This window comes from Argentina anserina, chromosome 5 (genome assembly GCF_933775445.1).
Source record: "Argentina anserina chromosome 5, drPotAnse1.1, whole genome shotgun sequence".
Lineage (NCBI taxonomy): Eukaryota > Viridiplantae > Streptophyta > Magnoliopsida > Rosales > Rosaceae > Argentina > Argentina anserina.
This window is the reverse complement of record NC_065876.1, coordinates 18385025-18404681: the sequence shown is the minus strand read 5'-3', so window position 1 is coordinate 18404681 and position 19657 is coordinate 18385025. Positions and strand designations below refer to the sequence as shown.

Genomic DNA, 19657 nt, shown 5'->3' with positions numbered 1-19657 from the left:
CTCGTTCTTGCAATCTTGTATGGTAACATCCGTAATACTCCTACATGCCTTTTTTCTTATTCCGTGCATTGTAATCAATCTCTGCATTTGTTTTAGTGTTTACTATGGTGCTAAGATGGTCTATCATGCGTACGGATAAACATGTAGGCCATGTTTGGCAACCAAGATAAGATTGATACAGGATAGTAAGTGGATTAGGATTAGGATAAGATTTCATTTATTTAAATCCATTCATATGTTTCGTATGATCTGAGTAGGATAAGTAGAAGTTGATCGATCTGGGTTCATATCCTCAATTATAATCAAAACCTTAATTATCCCTCAAGAGACACCATGCAAAGACAACTTCACCTGGCATTATCAAGATTCAAAAGGCTTCCAATTTAACTAACGTCTCTTTACGCTGTGATTTTACTTGTAATACGATCTTTAATAAAAACAAATGCAATAATAATACCAAAGTTCTTATCTTACTCGACTATCTCGCAGTACGTGCACACTAAACACATGGTAACGAACATATATTGAGGAAGTATACAAACCCACCTCCATCCGCATGCAAACTAAAAGCCTCATATTTTCCAAATTGTTTGAGTAACTCCTTTCTTAGCACTGGCTCACAATCAACCAAGATAGCCAAATATAGAAGAAGAATATTACATTTCAATGATATTGGAGTGGGAATTGTGGGGTGGTAAAGCCAAGTAAATACACTCACATAAGTTGCTAGGTATGCAATGCCATAAATAAGTTCTGCTTACGGGAATGGTCTGGAATAAGTCGATTGACAATATCAGGTGCAATTCCTTGAAGCTCTATCAAAAAGGTTCATCATATAAGAGGTGCATTAGGAAAGAGACAAGCAATATATATAATTAATGGATAAGACGGCAGTGTTAGCTGAAGAGGAAAATTGTTGTTTTAGTTTCAGCTGTCCTGTTTATAGCATCCACTAGGTGGAAAAATGTGTCGGTTAGTGACATAATAAGTTGCCACTGTGATAGAAGTTGCACACAGCCAATCCCAAATACATTTGAACTCCCTATTATCTAAGGGAAGCCTGGTGTGACTCAATGCTTAAAGATGTCTAATTACATACACCGAGCACCAACATATTAAAGAAAATCGACTTTGCAAACTATACCTAAACTTAACAACGATATTTTCTCAAGATAAATTGTTACTTCGCATAGATATAGTCATGAGGTTAGTTAATTCGAGAGATCAGCCCTGATACAAAGATCAGAAAGTAGATGAGTATCATTTATGTGCCGGTATTATGACGTTTACATGGGCAAGGCTAGTTTTCTGCTGCTCCCAAATATAGCAATTATGTCTAACTATCAAAACAGTACGAAAACATGAAACAATGTTTATACACTAAAAATCACCAGTTTCTAGTCATCACAAGTACCAAAAAGACATGTTTACTGCAATAAAAGCTAATTTAAACTCACCTTGGGTTTTGAAATTAAACAGAGGAGGGAGAGGGCGGCCATTAGGAAGGCGGGTATTTGGGTCTCTCAATTCATCAAAGAAAGGGTGAATGCATGCTTCTAACTGCAAAACCAAAACATTAAAGTAACCAGTCTGAATGCTAATACCTATTTACCTACCAATGAAAACAAAACAGAGAAAGTGTTACTTACAGCAGTGCATCGCAAATTGGGCGAATACTGGAAAAACCTACAAACAAGATCCACTGCTTCTGGGGGTAAGCGCTTTTGGAATACCTATATCATGACATGAATGCCATGGTGAATCACCGTTAGTAATAGAATTCTTTTGACAGTGGTTACAGCTTTAACAATATAGTCCACATAATTTAAATGTGTGAAATTCAGCAATAAAAAGAGACATGAGACCATAGTAGCCAAAAAGACACACCTTATGCCATGGATGAGGTTTTATCTGTGGGAACTTAAATTCAGTGTAGTTTGGATTCATGCACTTTATCTCCTCCCTCGTTGGAGTTCCCAAAACCTGCAAGAAACACACGGGGATTTGTATTGAAGAATACGTCATTTTCTTTTTAAACAAGAACCCCTTCCTGTAATAACTTAAGAAACAAAATAATGCCACAACATTTTTTTTACTTTTTTTTTTCAGTTGTTTTTATAAAAGTTACGAAAATAACTGATGCATTTGATTTTCTTTTTGAATCTGAATTATATAGTTCCCGATGAATTTAGCATCTAAATTTTCTAATCAAAAAGGGTAGAAAAGGGGAAAACCCCCGAATAAAATTATGATCCTCAGCACGACAAAATAGTTATGATGCTGGGTAGAAAATTGATCAATTTTTTAATCTAGGCACTCATTTGATGGAACTTTTTGCATTCTAAAATTGCAATACATGTTAGGGCTCTTTTGGTTCACAGAATGTAACACTCAGGAAAGTTATTCATTTACTAGTCCCACATTCCCACTAGAGTGACGTAACATCGGAAAGCAATCAAAACAATATTGCTATCTACAATTTGCCATAGGAGCATTATAGTAATATAACATTGTAATAGATACTCAGCATGAGTAAATAACGATGGGAAATGACAAACAGAAATAAATCCCTAATGTAGTTACTGATTTTAGTGAAAGAATGAATCATTTCCCACCCTATCTAAAGGAAGCATTAAGGAGTTCAAAATACTGAAATTCTGAAACATATGTATTAATTTTAACCCCCTAGTGACCAAAAACCCAGCGACACCAACAGCTCGAATGCTTAAGGTTTGATCTCATTAAATCAAAACTGTGCAATATATCATAAATAATTCCACTTCCGTGCGTTGCAGACCTCCATTAGACATATATATAGATATAAGATATATACCTTAATGATCTCAACCAGTTGGTCAACTCCACTTTCACCAGGAAACAAGGGCTGCAGGAGAAGTTGGCTTAAAATCTAAATATCAAGAAGTACAAAAAAGAAGTGACAAAAGATGTTATAATATAATTACCTGTCCAAGGAGCAACTCAGCCATCACACAACCTGTAGACCATATATCAATAGCACTTGTGTACTCAGTGGCACCAAATATCAGTTCTGGAGCGCGATAGTATCTTGAGCAGATATAAGATACATTTGGTTCTCCCTTTACCTAATAAAGATAACACATGATCAAGTTGTCACCCAGCTTTCATTACAGTTTTTTTTTTCTTCCCCCAAATGGCCGAATTAAGAAAGCTTCATCATAAACAGACTTACCAAGACTTTTGCACTCCCAAAATCACAAAGTTTCAGCTGATGTGTGTGTGGGTTTACCTGAATATGAACAGGCAGAATTTGAGCATGACCAATAAGAGATCAATGAGAGAACAACTATAGGGAAAGGAAGGTCATCAGATGCCAACTTTGTCCACCTATGTAAAAGTTATTTTTGAACTTATCCGTTCTGATAGTGAATTGATATCAGACAGGACAGCTAGAGAGTCATATAATAGCAAATATCGATATGGCAAAATAACCTTACAAGTAAGTTTTGAGGCTTGATGTCACGGTGACAGATGCCAATGCCATTATGTATATAAGCAAGTGCTCGACAGATCTGTACCAAAATGAAGTAGGGCTATAAACAGGAATAAATAATGAAACAGAGGAACAATACAACTTATGAGCATGGAACTAAGTATACTTAACGGCCATAGGTATTATGCTCATCTATGGAGGCAAGATTCGTACAATAGAAATGTTGATAATTGGATTAAGTAATCTTGTACCTGGTAGGTATAAAGTTTAACATATATTAAAGGCATCCGCTGGTTGATCCTGCTAAAGTTCCTTGCGATACGGTACACAGTTTCAGGAACAAATTCAAGAACGAGATTCAAGTAAACCTCTTCTTTGTCTGTAGTTGAATAGAAGCAATGTTTCAGGGAAACAATGTTTGGATGATCCAACATTTGCATAATCTGTAACTCGCGGTTCTTGTAACGCTTGTCTTGGAGAACCTTCTTGATAGCAACAATCTCTCCAGTTTCTCTACATTTCGCCTGCTCACAGAATTTCAAGACTTTTCAAACACCGTAATTCATTAGAAGATCAAATGAAAAATAGATTGAACGGAGGCAAACAATTGTCTACCGACCTGGAAGACAACCCCAAACGAGCCAGTTCCAACCACATGTTCAGAAATATAACTCACTGTCTGTCAATTCAAACAAGAGAAAAAAAAAAAAAGAAACAAGGCACATCATAAAAAGACGCAAGAAACCATCATTTCCAAGTCACAACGATATAACCAGATCAAAATCGCATACAAAACGACTTCCTTCCAACCTGTCTAGCCTGGCCGCCTCGACCACCAACAGTCGTGCGTATCACATGACCTGTTTCAGCACCCGCACCATCAATCACATCAGGCTCACTATCCTACAACAGAAGAAGCAGAAAAATCCGTGAACCCTCGCTCCTCCGCAAAAAATCAAAGTAAACACTAGTCAATCTCAGTCAGGTCATACTGTCTTATCAACAATCGACAAAGAGCCAGACCACTACTTACTCTATCCTCATCATTATGCTGATCAGATTTTTCCTTCAATCGCATCTCAAGCATCTCTCTTCCAAGCCAGTCGACTGAACTAGACGACGAAGAACTCTTGAAGCCATTCACAGACCTGGAACTGCCAGCAGATGCCATGGCAATGTCCTGATGACTTGTACTACTGCTCGTAATCGCCCTACTCTCTACTTGTAACTCCCATTCCCAATCATCACCAACTTATCTCCCTAATAAACTACGATCAATTTCAAACCGCAGAAATCAACACATATTTTCCCAAAAACAAAATTTAAAAAAAATAAACTGAGCTCAGATCGGCAACAAAACTTACTCTCCCGACTCTCTAAATCGTAAGCACAAACTTATCCTCCGAATTCAATTCAAATTTGGAGTATCAAAGTTTGAGAGAAGCTGTGGATGGATCTTGGAGCGAACTGACCTGCAAGTATTCGAGAGAGGCTTTCCTCGCGCATTACTTGGATTTCGGAGAAGCCAGGAGAGATTTTGAAGTGGGAATGGAAGGCGAGGAAAGCTCGATCGGGGACTACTGTAGATGATGATGATGAGATTGAACTTGGAAATTGAATTATACTGGTACGAGCTTTTTATTCTTTCTTTCTTTTTTTCTTTTTATCACACTGATCACATTTCACTGGTAGCTTTTGCTTCCTTCTTTTTCATTTGTTTTTATTTTTAAAACGCCTACATTCTTTTACTTCAAACGGTTCAACCTCCCCAGGTCCTCTTTACTCCTCTTTTTCTTTTTTTCTTCTTTTTTGTTCAACGAAAGTCGCTCGGTTCTTTTTCACTAAAAAATCCAAAAAAATTATAAAATAAAAAACTCGGTTCACATTCCATATTATTATAAAAAAATATAAGGGTGCTACTAAATGTAGTTGGTAAATTTCTAATTATACTCAATATATTTATTTATTTATTTATTTACAAACAAATCTAATTAAATTAATCAAGTTTCTAAAGTGTTTTTATTTTTTTACTCGATAAACACATCATGAAACTCCAAACTCAAAGGTATTGTGGCTGGTATAGCAACAAATTGGATTTGATGATTATAGTCTTCGTTCGATTGGAAGAACAAATAGGAAGTGAACCCTTTATTCCATTAGAAAATGGCATTCCTTACTTTTGATCATCGTCCTATTTCATGATCTAATTATTTGTCAATAAGTGTTTTCTTTGAGACAACAAACAATATTCCAACTGCATCAATTCCTTATTCCTCCCTTCTTATTATCATATGTATCCCACAAATTGAATTTATACGGAGATGAGAGGTGCAAGTGAAGTCAAGATCTTGTCTCGAAAAGAAAAACACTAAAGTCGATCGAGAACAAGACCTTAACGCTGGAAAGTTTTCGACATTGTTCCATTTGCTGGCTTCAAGATAAAGGGCAGTTTGGACAACTTATTGGTTTAGTTATATATATTCTTAATTTATTAAATTTTCCTGGTATAGTTAAAACTTTGTTGAGAACATTTAGTAGCACCATTTGGGTCATGATAGTATTTTAAAAAAGGAAGGAAAGTTGCAAGATAATAAACGACACAAACAACAAAGTTGAGGACAATTTAAGTTAAGAGAAATTAGCAGTAGCAGTCTCTCAAAGAAAAAGATCTAAACAAGTAAATATGGCGGAGGGCTAACGACATCAAAGATAAGAATTTGCACTAGGGAGGCAGGAGAATTGGAGATCCATTTGTTCGAACACACACTACGAGAAACAAAATGTTCTACCCAGTCAGTAGCAGCAGCATTTGCAGTTCTACTGGCCCATAACCAGTTTACATAATTGAAAGATGTAATATTCTTGAGCGAATCTAAGAAACAATCTAAGACGTAGTTTCATTTGATATACTAATATAACCATTTTAGAATCAAAAAGTTATAAGTTAGACTCACCAAAAACTAGAAGTATGTAGCACCTGAGTTATTTACAGATAAAAAAAGTCAATCTATAAATTTTTTTTCTCCACTTCCTATTAATTATAGATATTTAATATTCGTCCATGAGTTTGTCTCTCAAATTTTTATAATTTTAAACCATTTTTATGGAAAACGCTATGATAGTCTATTGTAATATGCATGGGTACTTTGCTGCACCTTCTAAGGGAATTGTTTAAGGCACAATTCTTATCAAACCCTTATAGACCTATGGCTCTGGACGCAAAAATGAGAACGGTAAGGTATCTTGATACATGTTATGTGTATGTTATCATTTACACAAATGACGAAGAATTTAAAGACATCAGATCCATTGTCCAGTTAGTAAAGTCAGCATACTCTCACAAGGGAAGGTTCATACCTACATAACTTACCAGGTTTCAATTGTAGAAATATGTCACCAAGTTTATTGAGTCTTTTGTAGCGTCCCGTTTTTGGGAGTGTCTCTCGTGGACGTCGCTGGTTATAAGAGCTTCATGCATATGTGGGACTGCTCCAAGATCAGAAATGTGGGAGATATATGGCTGCTCCTTCCTAGGGGTTCAGGCAGGCCAACCCGGTTGAGTTTGGGGAGCTTGTCGCTAGTCGAGGACTTAACATCAAAGAAAGGAGTTGGCCGCCCTACACACTGGTCATGGTCTGGAGCCGATCCCCTGATGAACCCAAGACAGGGCAAAACCAGGGCATTACCTCGTTGGATAAGGCTGGCTTCATGGGGATTGAGCGCCGCATGGACCAAGTATGGTAGCCGAATGGCTAGGTCTTTGAAAAGTGGTATCAGAGCCGCCTCAACATCGCTGTCATTATGTCGCCAAGCGCTCACACATGTCGCTGTGTCCCCAGGGTACAGGAGGCTCTGCGTGAGGGTCGAGTATGAAGGGTCGCCTCCAGGGGGAGGATCGGACGAGGACCCATGGCAAAGTCCAGGACGAGAGATCCGGCACGAAGCATTGTTGGGCGATCTTTGGGAACTCCTTTCGTCGCTCAGGTATCGTGGGCGTACAAGGGTTACGCGGGCCGCAACTGGGGATGCCGTGTACGAGGACGTACACCAAGTTTGGTGGGGGAGGATGTCACGTCCCGTTTTCGGGAGTGTCTCTCGTGGACATCCATGGTTATAAGAACTTCATGCATATGTGGGATTGCTCCATGATCAGAAGTGTGGGAGATATATGGCTGCTCCATCCTAGGGGTTCAGGCAGGCCAACCCGGTTGAGTTTGGGGAGCTTGTCGCTAGTCGGGGACTTAACGTCGAACAAGGGAGTTGGCCGCCCTACACACTGGTCGGGGTCTGGAGCCGATCCCCTGATGAACCCAAGGCAGGGCGAAACCAGTGCATTGCCCTGTTAGATAAGGCTGGCTCCATGGGGATGGAGCGCCGCATGGACCAAGTGTGGTAGCCGAATGGCTAGGTCCATGACACTTTGGTCACTAATTTCAGTTACGTGGGGAATTGCTGGAAAATGGTGATCATCACCATCTATTTTAACCAATTTAATTAGAGAAATTTAAGTGGATACCTTAAGATTCATAAATCATAAATATGATCAAATTTGAATTCTCTGGTATGAGGGCTACAAAATCATGTATTCATATTCTTAAATTAGTATGAAGCGAATGAAAATTGTCATGCAAAACATGACTAGCTATTTCAATAATGAAATATGTAACGACTAAACAACTTTGAATATGTAACTTCAAAATCAATGAGATTAAATTATGTAACAACAAGTTCAATGTGTAATAGTTGTAACGTATGAAATGTGAATATGTAACTTCAAAACCATTGAGGAGATGGTCATATGTATGAAATAAAATTCAAATCTAAATTCATTATGTAACGACTATAACTAATGAAATGAAATTCATTTTTGAATTAAATGGCAATATAAGTAGTAGTTTGATTTCTCCTTCTACTAAAAGCGACCTCTTTATTTGTTCAAAATACAATATGAGTATAAGTTGAAGCACTAAAGACATAAAATTTTTCTTTATCTTGAATTCTCTCTCCCAGTGTGTTTCTTCTGGTAATAGATATAAGGTTAGTTTGTATGTGTTTTTTAGCGATGCAGCCACAAGAATTCAAAATGTCGTTGTATCCTAGAATGTCAACTAGTCCTTATGCACCAATATATGCGATGACTGCAATGTTTGATATACACGACTCAACTTCAACAAATTCATCTTATTCACCCATTTTTCAACATACATTGGTAACGTTTGATGTTCTTTATATATATATATATATATATATATATATATATATATATATATATTATCCAAGAGGAATTCATTCCATAAAGAAGATTTACGATGGGTTTGGGATAATAATCCAACAAAGAGGGATTAGTCCACTAGATTTCAGTGGTGAAATCTGTGATGACAGACTGTAGCAGCTAAGGAGGTGCCGACTAAAAACATAGAAAAAGAGAAGAAGACACTAATTTCGATCTACCCAACATGTGAGCTACTTGGTTAGCCGAGCGGCGAACACAATGAAAACTACAAACTTGAAAAAAGGAAGCAAAACAAAAAAATGAGCATCATCAAGAATATGACCTTCACTGCTGAGATCATGCAAATGTTGCTGAATTGAAGAGATGATGTTGAGAGCATCTCCCCCTACAACCAAATGATGAAATCCAAATGAAGAGCCAAACTCAAACCATGAACCAACCCCAAAGCTTCAACTGCTCACAGAGAGAAATTACCAGGAACAGGAGAAACCGAAGCTACCAGAAGGTTTCCACCAAAATCTCTAAAGATTACTCCAAGCCCAGCGAAAGATGACTTAGAATCAAGAGCTCCATCAAAGTTGAGTTCAACAAACCCATAGGGAGGACGAGACCAAGAAGGAGTAAAAGGAGCAGGTTAGGTAAAGCACTAGGGAGCCGCTTGGAGGATAGATATTCTGATTCAAAATCAACAGAAGCTTTGACCAGATCAACTAGATTTATATGCACCAGGAAATATATGCAGGTTTTGATTACGCCATAACCACCAGGAAATATATGCAAACTTATGGAAATCATCACCAATTGAAACTGAGTTAGCATGAGAAAAGAGAGAGGTAAAGGAAGGCTCTGACCATACTTTAAGAACTGGAGAATAGGGACATAGCTTTCATGACTTCCTAGCAAACTTGTGATTCCAAAGGGAATGGATGACAGAATCAGAGGGATCTTCGTAACGCCAACAAGAGGGATCAACTGCAATTTTACGAGACACCAAAGACTTTGCAACTGGAAGAAAGCCATGCAATGCTTGCCACAAGAAACGTTTGTTTTTTTGTGGGATGTGAAGATTCCATAACTGAGTCCAAATGTTAGGAGTAGAAGGAGATGAAGAGCTTTGACCGGTATTTGATGATTGATCAACAAGCTGCCGTGAGATCCAATACCCTGATTTGACCGTGTACTCTCCATCAAAGGTGTAATGCCAAATTAGCTTGTCAACATTAGAATTTCTGCCTAATGGTAAGCTGAGAATAGATTGAGCCTCTTGATGCTGAAAATACTGATGAATAAGAAGAACATTCCATACCCCAGAAGGAGTAATCAAATAATCCATAGTTTACCTTGAAGCATCGGACGCTGAGAGTATGGACGAAAAGTAGAAGGACACGGAAGCCAACGGTCAAGAGCAATGTTCACAGAACTACCATTGCCTATCCGCCATCCAGTGCCTGATTCCAACAACTTACGACCCCCAAGAAAGCCTTGCCAAATAGCAAAAGGAGAATTTCCCCACACCGAAGTAAGAAAGGTAGAGTGAGGAAAATACTTAGCTCGTAACATATCACTAACTAGACAGCGAGAGCCCAAAAGATACGCGAAATAGATTTGGAACACACTCATTGAATAAGTAGGAATTGCATGAGCAATCGCTTGGATTAGAACAAGTTTACCTGCTTTTGAAAGAAACTTCCCCTGCCAACCCTGTAAATGAATATCCAATTGAGAAACCATGTTGCGAAAAAATTCTGATTTATTTCGGTCAATTTGGGTTGGTAAGCTAAGATACTTTTCATTGAAGTCTGCCACTGGGACATTGAGATAAGAATGCAAATGAGATTCGAGCTGGGAATCCACATTCTGACCAAACGAGAGTGCTGAGAATAGTGTTGAATTTGTAACAGAAAAATGAAGAAACAAGAAGAAGAAGTTGAGATGAATTTTCTATGATATATATTTTATATGTAAAGCAAAGCTACAATTATTGATAATATATATATACACACGAGAAGGTTTTGGACCAGTTGGAACAAAACCAATCCTAAAAACTAAAGGAGAAAAATTAGCAATCTTTACAATTAATGCCTAGAATTACTCCAAGACAAGAGCACACATATGTGAACTAAGCAGCACATAGATGATGAGTGTTATTATCAGCAACTTAGCAGGCTTAGAATACTTGATTCCTAAATCAGCAAGCAATGTCTTCAGCCATAACAACTCACAAGCAGTGGAGGCCATGGATCTATACTCAGCTTCTACACTTGACCTAGCTACAACAGATTGCTTTTTACTCTTCCAAGTAACCAAGTTGCCACCCACATATGTACATAAACTAGTAGTAAATTTTCTATCGATTGAATTTTCAGCCCAATCAGAATTACAATAACCTTCCAAAATGATGTGATTATGTTTGTGCGTGAGAATTTCTCTAGTAACAGTACCTTTGAGATATCTCAAAATTCTCTTATTCAACTGAAGATGATGATGAGTGTTTGGAGCATGCATAAATTGGCTAACTAGAGTCACAACATAAGTAATGTCAGGTATAGTTATTGTAAGATAAATCAACTTACCAACTAGCCTTTGATAAACAGAGATGTCACTGAGAGCATCATTAGTAGCTTTAATGTCCAAATTGCTTGATAAGGAGGTTTTTGCAATGCTGCTATGCTGCATGTTTGCTTCTTCTAATAAATCAGTGATATATTTTCTTTGATTTAAAAATAGACATTTGGAAGAATGGTCCATCTCAATTCCAAGAAAATATCTCAATTGTCCCAAATCTTTGATGTTAAATGTAGCATGAAGGGAGGACTTGAGATTTTGAATTGCCTCTTCATTGTCACCTGTGATAATAAGATCATCAACATACCCAAGTACAATAAGCCTTCCAATCTTACCATTTCTCACAAACATCGAGGAATATCCATGACTTCTTTGAAAACCAAAATAAATGAGCACAAAGCTAAGTTTGGAATACCAAGCTCTTGGGAATTGTTTTAAACCATAAATTGCCTTACGTAACTTGCAGACCATTCCAAGCTCATTTTCTTGAGCATGGCCAAGAGGAAACTTCATGTACACATCTTCTTCTAGCTCTCCATGTAAAAAAGCATTCTTGACATCCATCTGAAACAAACTCCAACTATAGTTCACTACCACTGATAATAACACTCTAACAGTGTTTATTTTAGCAACAGGAGCAAATGTCTCCTTGTAATCAACCCCAAATGTTTGAGTAAACCCTCTAGCCATTAACCAAGCTTTGTATCTCTCAATATCTCCAATTGATTTTATAAATCCAGCGTGTTCTACCACCTTATGCCCTGTAGGTAGTTGCACCACACTCCAAGTTTTGTTTTCATTTAATGCTTGAAGTTCATCTGCCATAGCTTTTCTCCATACTTCTGACTTGCTAGCTTCATCAAAATTCATTGGCTCATAAGTTTCACAAAACTTGTTGAGAAAAACATTGTGAGATGGAGAGACATTGTTCAACACAGCAATATTCCCAATAGGGTGTTTGGGAGTATAAGATTCATATCCTTTAAGCAAAACAGAACGTCTCCTATCTCGACCAGGATATCTCCTAGTTTCTTGCTGAACTGGTTGTTCCACAGTTTGATCATGTTGTTGTTGAGGTTGGTCCACAATTTAGGAATCAGGAGAGTCATTATGAATGTAAGTATTAATGACTCTAGAATTTTGCTGAGGAGAGATGGGAGGAGAATTTTCAAATGGTGTCCAAACAATAGGATTTTCAGAAATTAATGGCTCATCAAAGATAGGAATTGGATTTACATCAAATAATTCTCCTTGCAGCTCCCCATGAAGGTCATATTCATGCTTCTGAAAAAAAGAATTTGATTCATCAAATCTGGCATCTCTTGACACATATGTTTTTCTTGCTACAAGATCATAGCATTTATAGCCCTTATGAGGAGTAGAATACCCCAGAAACACACACTTAACTGCCTAGATTCAAATTTGTCTCTTTGCTTAGCTTGCAGATGACATAGCAAATGCAACCAAAAATTCTCAAATGACTAACATCAATATCTCTGGTCTTAATAGCTTGAAATAGTGACTTGAACTCCAAAACACTACTAGGTAACGATTAATCAAATATGCAGCAGTATGAATAGCATACGACCATAATCATTTTGGAACATTAGCATGTAACATGAGAGATCTGGTTTTTTCAAGTAGATCTCTATTCTTCCTCTCAGATATTCCATTATGCTGAGGTGTTCCAACACAAGATGTTTGATGATAAATGCCATGATCACTGAGATATTGAGTAAATTTTTTTTTGAAGTGTACTTTGTGCCATTATATGATCTTAATGTGCAGATATTAGAAGAAAAATGATTGTTAACCAGATTATGAAAGTCTTGGAAGCATTTGGCAACTTCAGTCTTAGATTTCAAGAGATACACAAATGTTGTTCTAGAAAAATCATCAACTAATATAATTTTTGCAGGTCCCCAAAAATCAGAGTGTATCAATTCAAAATTCCTAGAAGCTCCAGACATAGAACTGGAAAATGGCAGACGCGTTGACTTTGACTTTTGACAAATCTCACAAATGTGAGTGTTTACATAATTCAGGAAAGATAAAAGACATGACTTGAGATGAGCTAATCACATGTGCCACAAATCATGCTGATGAGAGGTGGTGTTTGATTTTGCAAAAAAAGACTCAGAAAAGCTTGTAGATGAAGAAATGTAGTACAAACCATTTATAAAAAATCCTTCACCAATCTTTTTCTTCGAGACTCGATCCTAAAAGATCACACTTGTAGTTGAGAATGTGACAAGACAATCTAAAACATGAGTTAGCCTTCCAACAGCAAGAAGCTTAAATGGAAAAGAGTGAACAAACATCACATTTGAATTTTTATGTTCAGAGAACAACTTTAGGTTTCCCTTTCCCAAAATAGGAACTTTCTTCCCATTTACAACAGACACTTGTGATGATTTTTCAAACAATATAAAATCAGATAATGAAAATGCATCATTAAACATGTGATCAGAAGCACCAGAGTCAACTATCCAAAAATCATGATTTTTACTCAATTCTAAAGCTGTAGAAATTGCACAAATGATACCTAGAATCTCTTCTTCATCCACTGCATCAGTCTCACCAAGAAAGCTTGCGAATTTTCCAAGCATAGCAATAGAATTACTGCTCTTGTTTCCTCCTTGTTGCTACTGAATGAAGCTTGCAAAAGCATTAATCAAATTAATGGGATATGTAGTAAAATCCATCATGCCTTTTGATGAAATGCTGCTAGCAATATTGGTCTTTGGTGAATAAACATACTTAGACTGGTTCCTTGAGTTCTTGTCTTCATGAAACTTAACTTTGAGCTCAGGGTGAAGAATCCAACAAGTCTCTTTATGATGACCAACACCAGACCTACCAATCTTCTCACAATGAGAACATTTTAGATCTGGTCTTTTGCCTTTGTAGGGTCTATTGTTACTCACAAAAGTCCTAGCCTGTGACACTTGTGACTCTTGCTCTCTCACAACTACATCAACATTCATAACCTTTTTTCTTGTTTTTTCTCTTTGCATAGTGTCACAAATGTTGTTGAAAGATGGAAACTCAGAAGACATAAGAACATGACTCTTTAAAATCTTCAAAATCAGAGTTAAGACTAGACAACAACTCAAAGACTTTATCTTCCTCTTCTTTTTTCAACAAAGTGGCTCTATTAGTGGTAAAAGGTCTATATAACTCCAATTCATTTCACTTAGACTTGAGGCTGCCTAAATGCTCAATGAAAGACAAATTACCTTGTTGAAGGCGAGCAATATCTCTCTTGATCTAATAAACTTGTGCAGAGTTACTAAAATCACCATATATGTCTTTGATAGTCGTGCACATGCTCAAGGCAGAGTCCGAGTATTGAAAAATTTGTTGCATCTTTGGTTCCATAGAATAGATCATTCATGATCGAAGCAACTGCTCTTGAGCCAGCCAAGCCTCATACTCAGAAGCTAAGACTGCAGTTTTTTGAATGTGTCATTGATGTACCCTAACTTGTGTCTTCCACCGATGACAAGAGTCATGGCATTAGACCAAGAAATATAATTAAACTCATTGAGCAAGGCAGAGGTAAGACGAGGAGTTGAACTAGAATCAACACTCTCAGATTTAGAACTATAAGAAGAAGCAGAATCAAAAACATTGTTTCCTCCAGTCACAATGATAAGGGGTAATAAAATGGAACTATGAGAATGATAAAATGAACAAGAATGAAAAAGCATAAGCAGGTCCAAGACAGATTACTGCTCTGATACCATGTTGAATTTGTGACAGAAAATGAAGAAACAAAAAGGAGAAGTTGAGATGAATTTTTTCTGATATATTTCATATGTAAAGCAAAGCTACAACTACTGATATATATATATATATATACACACACGAGAAGGTTTTGGACTAGTTGGAACAAAACCAATCCTAACAACTAAAGGAGAAAAACTAGCAATCTTTACAACTAATGCCTAGAATTACTCCAAGACAAGAGCACACAGATGTGGACTAAGAAGCACACAGATGTGGACTCTAGCTGTTCTTTCTCTAGCATGCTTCAAGGGGAAGAAACACCACATTGACTTCAACCACTCCCAACTGCACCAACATACACAACTCTTTCAACAAATAGTTCACTTTTTGTCCCGCTGCTTTTTCATAAAATAGAAGGCAAGTTTTGAGATGAAGCGCCTGTTGTGGAGATGCATGAAGAAAAAGTAGACTATCATCAGCAAAGAGAAGGTGGGAAATGGATGTAGCATAATCTGTAACTTGAATAACATGAAGATAACCAGATGAATCAGCAGAATCGAGCAAGCTTGTCAATCCTTCTGTAACAAATAGAAAAAGATAAGGTGACAAATGATCACCTTGCCGGATTCCTCTTGAGGGATGAAAACAACTTTCCACATGACCTTCCCAAAGATTAGAAAACGAAATAGAAGAGACAGATCGCATGATTAGATCAACCCACTGTTCAACAAAACCCAATCGATGCATCTCAAGATGAAGAAAGGACTATTCCACACGGTCATATGCTTTAAAGATGTCTAACTTTAAGACCATCTTTGGAATAGGATTAGTTTTCTGTAGTCAACTGAGTGAATAGTTTTAAAAGCTGCAATGATATTATCCTGAATGTTGCGTCCGGGCACAAACACACTTTGTGTTTCTAAAATGATATCAGGAAGGAAAGGCCGCAACCTGTTGGCAATAGCTTTTGAGATCAATTTGTATACAGTAGTACAAAGACTAATCAGCCGATATTCAGAAGCAGAACTAGGATGAGCACACTTAGGCAAAAGGGATATCAGTGTGTGGTTGAAGCTTCCCAAATCTTGGCCATGATTGAGAACCTGTAAGCAAAAGTGACTGACATCGTCTCCTATAATATGCCAATACTGTTTGAAGAAAAGAGGCGACATACCATCATGGCGAGGAGATTTTTTTGGACTCATATACTTCAGAGCTTGTTCAATATCAATCCTAGTGAATGGTTTAAGTAAAGAAGCATTTACTGCGGCCGTTACCTTACAAGGTTTGGAGGACATTACCACAGGCATATCTGTACAATCCTCGAAAGAGTATAATTGAGAGAAATAGGAAGGGAAGACAACGGAAATTCTGCTATAAACCTGGTTTTTCATACGCCAGGTTTGAAATGCTGACGTCATTGTGATATGGCAACATCTCAGCAATTCAATTTCATATACGGTGGTGGTCCATAAAAAAAAGTCAAAAAAAAAACCAAAATTGTTAGCTTAATCCGTTAGTGCAAAGTAGAGGATCTCAGACCACCACCCCTCTCCATCATCGACCAACTCACCACCAGCCTCCACTTGTTTTTGAATCCGACTTCACCCGGCCTAAAAGTTCGACATCCTCAGAGTATTGATAGGAGTACTTTGTGCGACGTTCTTAACATGTTTTTACCTCCATTTGTACTTTGCTTAGCCCTTGTTGTTGTAATATTGATTCATTGAGTCGAGTTAGGAGTCTATAATGGTGTTGATTGCATTTTTGTGCTAAAACAAGCTTAAAACGCAAAAATTGTCGAGAGTCGTATTTAGAGTATAATTCCTTGTTGAAGTAGGAAACCTAGTTGGATTTAAAGTCTTCATTATTCGACGTTTTTGTAAACACTACAAGCGACAACAGTTTGAAAATTAAAAAAATTAATAGTACTATCTAGAATCAAATATAGGAAGCCCCATATACTGTATATAAATTAAGAAAAAAAACCGTAACTTACAAGAGCTTGGATATCATACTTTTTGTGCTTCTGCTGTGTTATGTGCAACTCTGCCTTATTTGAATTGGTTTTTAAATTGCACAATTGAAGAATACCATGTGATTCCTCCAGAGTCCTCGATCAGCAAATTTCTCAAATTGTCAACTTCATTTTCTTCTGAAAATGATGAGGCCGGGTTCAGCATATAAGGTAGACCAAATACCCAGTCCAATTTGAGAAGATGCATATCAGTTGTCGGTACATAAATAGTAATCTTCTAATAAGTCATAAGAGGCAAAGAAAATGCATGAAAGTCACATACACCTATGAAAGTTGCTGGTACATAAATAGTCATCTTAACATGTACATGACGTCATCATTTTCAGAAAAAAGCCGGTGTAGCCATAAACCTAGTGCACTACAGATGCACCCGGAAGACAGAATGAATGTCTGATGTAGATTCACACCAATGACCTTGAGCATCATGAATTCCACGAACTTTATTCTAAGCTCCACGACTTGTAGCACAAGCATGAAAGTATTTCGTATTTTGGTCACCATCACGTAGCCAATCAACTCTAGATTTTTGTTTCCAAAAAATGATGTCATCATTTTAAAAAAAACTGGTGTAGCCATAAACCTGGTGCACTGTGGACACTCCCGGAAGACAGAATGAATGTCTAATGTAGATTCACAACAATGACCTTGAGCATCATGAATTCCGCGAACTTTATTCTGAGCTCCACGGCTTTTAGCACAAGCATGAAAGTATTTCGTATTTTGGTCACCATCCCGTAGCCAATCAACTCTAGATTTTTGTTTCCACATGGATTCTTCAAAACATGCATATTTTTCAATCTGAGCTTTGATAGACTTTCTTTGTTGCATTGCAGATGGAGAAGAGACATCAATGGGAAACTTATGTAGGTTTGAATGAAGTGAAGCCAATTTATGTAGAATGTGTCCAATACAATTATGATTCCAAATTTGGAGGGCAGTAGCACGATGATGAAGTTTTTGATGAAAAGATGAATGATAGGAGCACTTTGTGTGACGTTCTTAACATGTTTTTACCTCTATTTGTACTTTGCTTAGTCCTTATTGTTGTAATATCAAGTCATTGAGTCAAAGTATGAGTCTTCGGTGGTATTGGTTACATTTTTGTGCTAAAATAGGTTGAAAACGCAGAATTTGTCTAGAGTCCTAGTTATAGTAGGATTCTTTGTGTTATTCTACAATTATTTGTCTATGAAGATTGTAGTTTGTTGTTTATGTGGAATCATTGGTTTTGTATTTGCTTCAGAATTTTTGAATTATATTTGACATGTTTTTTTAGACTATGTCGAACCTTTGTTCTTATAATTATTGAAGTTTGTTTTTCTATTGTTGTGTTCTACTTTTCATGTACATGCTTTTAGATAATTTTCAGATTTGTACATACAAATTTAGTGCTTGAATACAGTCCCTAAGATTGTATTTGAGTGCTATCTTCATCAACTATATTGTCACAAGTCGAATCATGCCCTAAGTGGATTTGGTTTGTGTTAATTAAAGTGGAAAATTTTGGAAATTTACATGTATTCCATGGTGAGTGACGCCACCGTGAAACATCTCTCCGACAAAGATTTGGTGCTTAAATGTGATCTTGTTTGATTTCTACTCTAAGTATTTTTAAATTTGATTGCATACAACTTAGGTGAGGTCCTAAGTCAACCTAAACGTTAATAGAAATCTTGCATGTTAAATGTTCCCCTAAGACTCTAAGTGTATCGGTGTCTAAAAGTATGTGATTGGGTTATAATGCATGTTAGAACCAAACTTGTAATTATGTGGTACATTGGTAAATTTGGTTTAGTTTGGTAAAATAGAAACTGATCGTGTAAATAGTAGTTTAGGTTTTATTTTAGTAGTTAAATAATTAATCTCAAAACCCCCCCTGTTTCATTAACATGATGAGTGTTGAGTTCCCTTCAATTCTCCGGACTGAACGATCATTGCTTACCATATACTAATATGATCTTTTCCAGAGTTTATTATAGACGTCTTATGACGGTCTATCAGTAAATTGTTGGAGGGACCAATAATCAGAAATAATATCCACACATGCTGATTCTAGAGTCCAGAACTGCTCAAAGATAAATCTTCGTTTAAACTTCGGTTTCGATCGCAATCCATGTCCAAAAAGATCAACGAACAAAGCAAGGTGGTCACTGGCTCCTAAGTCATGATGAATAAGATGAGCTTTGGGAAAAAGTATGTTTGCCTAATCATTAAAGAAGCCCATATCCAACCTTTCAGCTATGGAGCCATTACTCCAAGGCCATGTTTGGTTGACCGAATGTAAGTTAATTCCATTCTCTTTTACATGGGGAAGGGAAGTTAGAATTCCCATCCAAATTCCTTTCATATGTTTGGTAAGGCAAGGAAGTCATGCATGAAATCCATTTGAATTCCTTTCTGATGTTTGGTTGGGTGTAGGAATGGAAAGCAAACATATACTAAAGTTCCAATTATATCCTTGTATATAAAATTGAAAACAACATCAACCTACTTGAAAGAATTTGCCACCAATTCAATTTGTTACATGCTTTCTTTCATGATGAATTTGATCACAAGTGAAAGTAATTATATAGACTAAGAAAAATCAAAACCAACTGAAAATATAGGGAATGCCTAC

At 36.9% G+C, this 19657-nt stretch overlaps 1 protein-coding gene across 4 annotated transcripts; it reads right to left on the bottom strand.

The window, feature by feature from the left end:
* Positions 1-321: 321 nt before the first annotated feature.
* On the bottom strand, positions 322-5128 carry LOC126793270 (shaggy-related protein kinase kappa). 4 transcript variants are annotated; one of them, XM_050519736.1, is made up of 14 exons: positions 4837-5128; positions 4506-4740; positions 4283-4375; positions 4092-4151; positions 3724-3996; positions 3477-3551; positions 3212-3268; positions 2964-3104; positions 2834-2884; positions 1888-1983; positions 1650-1733; positions 1458-1560; positions 719-815; positions 322-351 (listed from the first exon to the last, which is right to left on the bottom strand). In XM_050519736.1, exons 2-13 carry the CDS (start codon positions 4641-4643, stop codon positions 727-729), a joined length of 1260 nt encoding a protein of 419 aa, XP_050375693.1. In that variant the 5' UTR covers positions 4644-4740; positions 4837-5128; the 3' UTR covers positions 322-351; positions 719-726. The 4 variants fall into 4 exon arrangements, with proteins under 4 accessions (XP_050375693.1, XP_050375692.1, XP_050375690.1 ...); XM_050519735.1 differs by lacking the exon at positions 322-351 and adding an exon at positions 494-612; XM_050519733.1 differs by lacking the exon at positions 322-351 and having other exon boundaries at positions 494-815; positions 4837-5127.
* Between the last annotated feature and the right edge of the window lie 14529 nt (positions 5129-19657).

What these genes read in the sequence shown, in the direction of transcription:
- LOC126793270 (XM_050519736.1), bottom strand. Translation starts at nt 4,643, where the DNA reads ATGGCATCTGCTGGCAGTTCCAGGTCTGTGAATGGCTTCAAGAGTTCT. An exon ending in CGTTTGGGGTTGTCTTCCAG is followed by an intron (nt 3,997 to 4,091) that starts GTCGGTAGACAA and finishes TTCTGTGAGCAG; the next exon opens with GCGAAATGTAGAGAAACTGG. An exon ending in TTGGGAGTGCAAAAGTCTTG is followed by an intron (nt 3,105 to 3,211) that starts GTAAGTCTGTTT and finishes TATCTTTATTAG; the next exon opens with GTAAAGGGAGAACCAAATGT.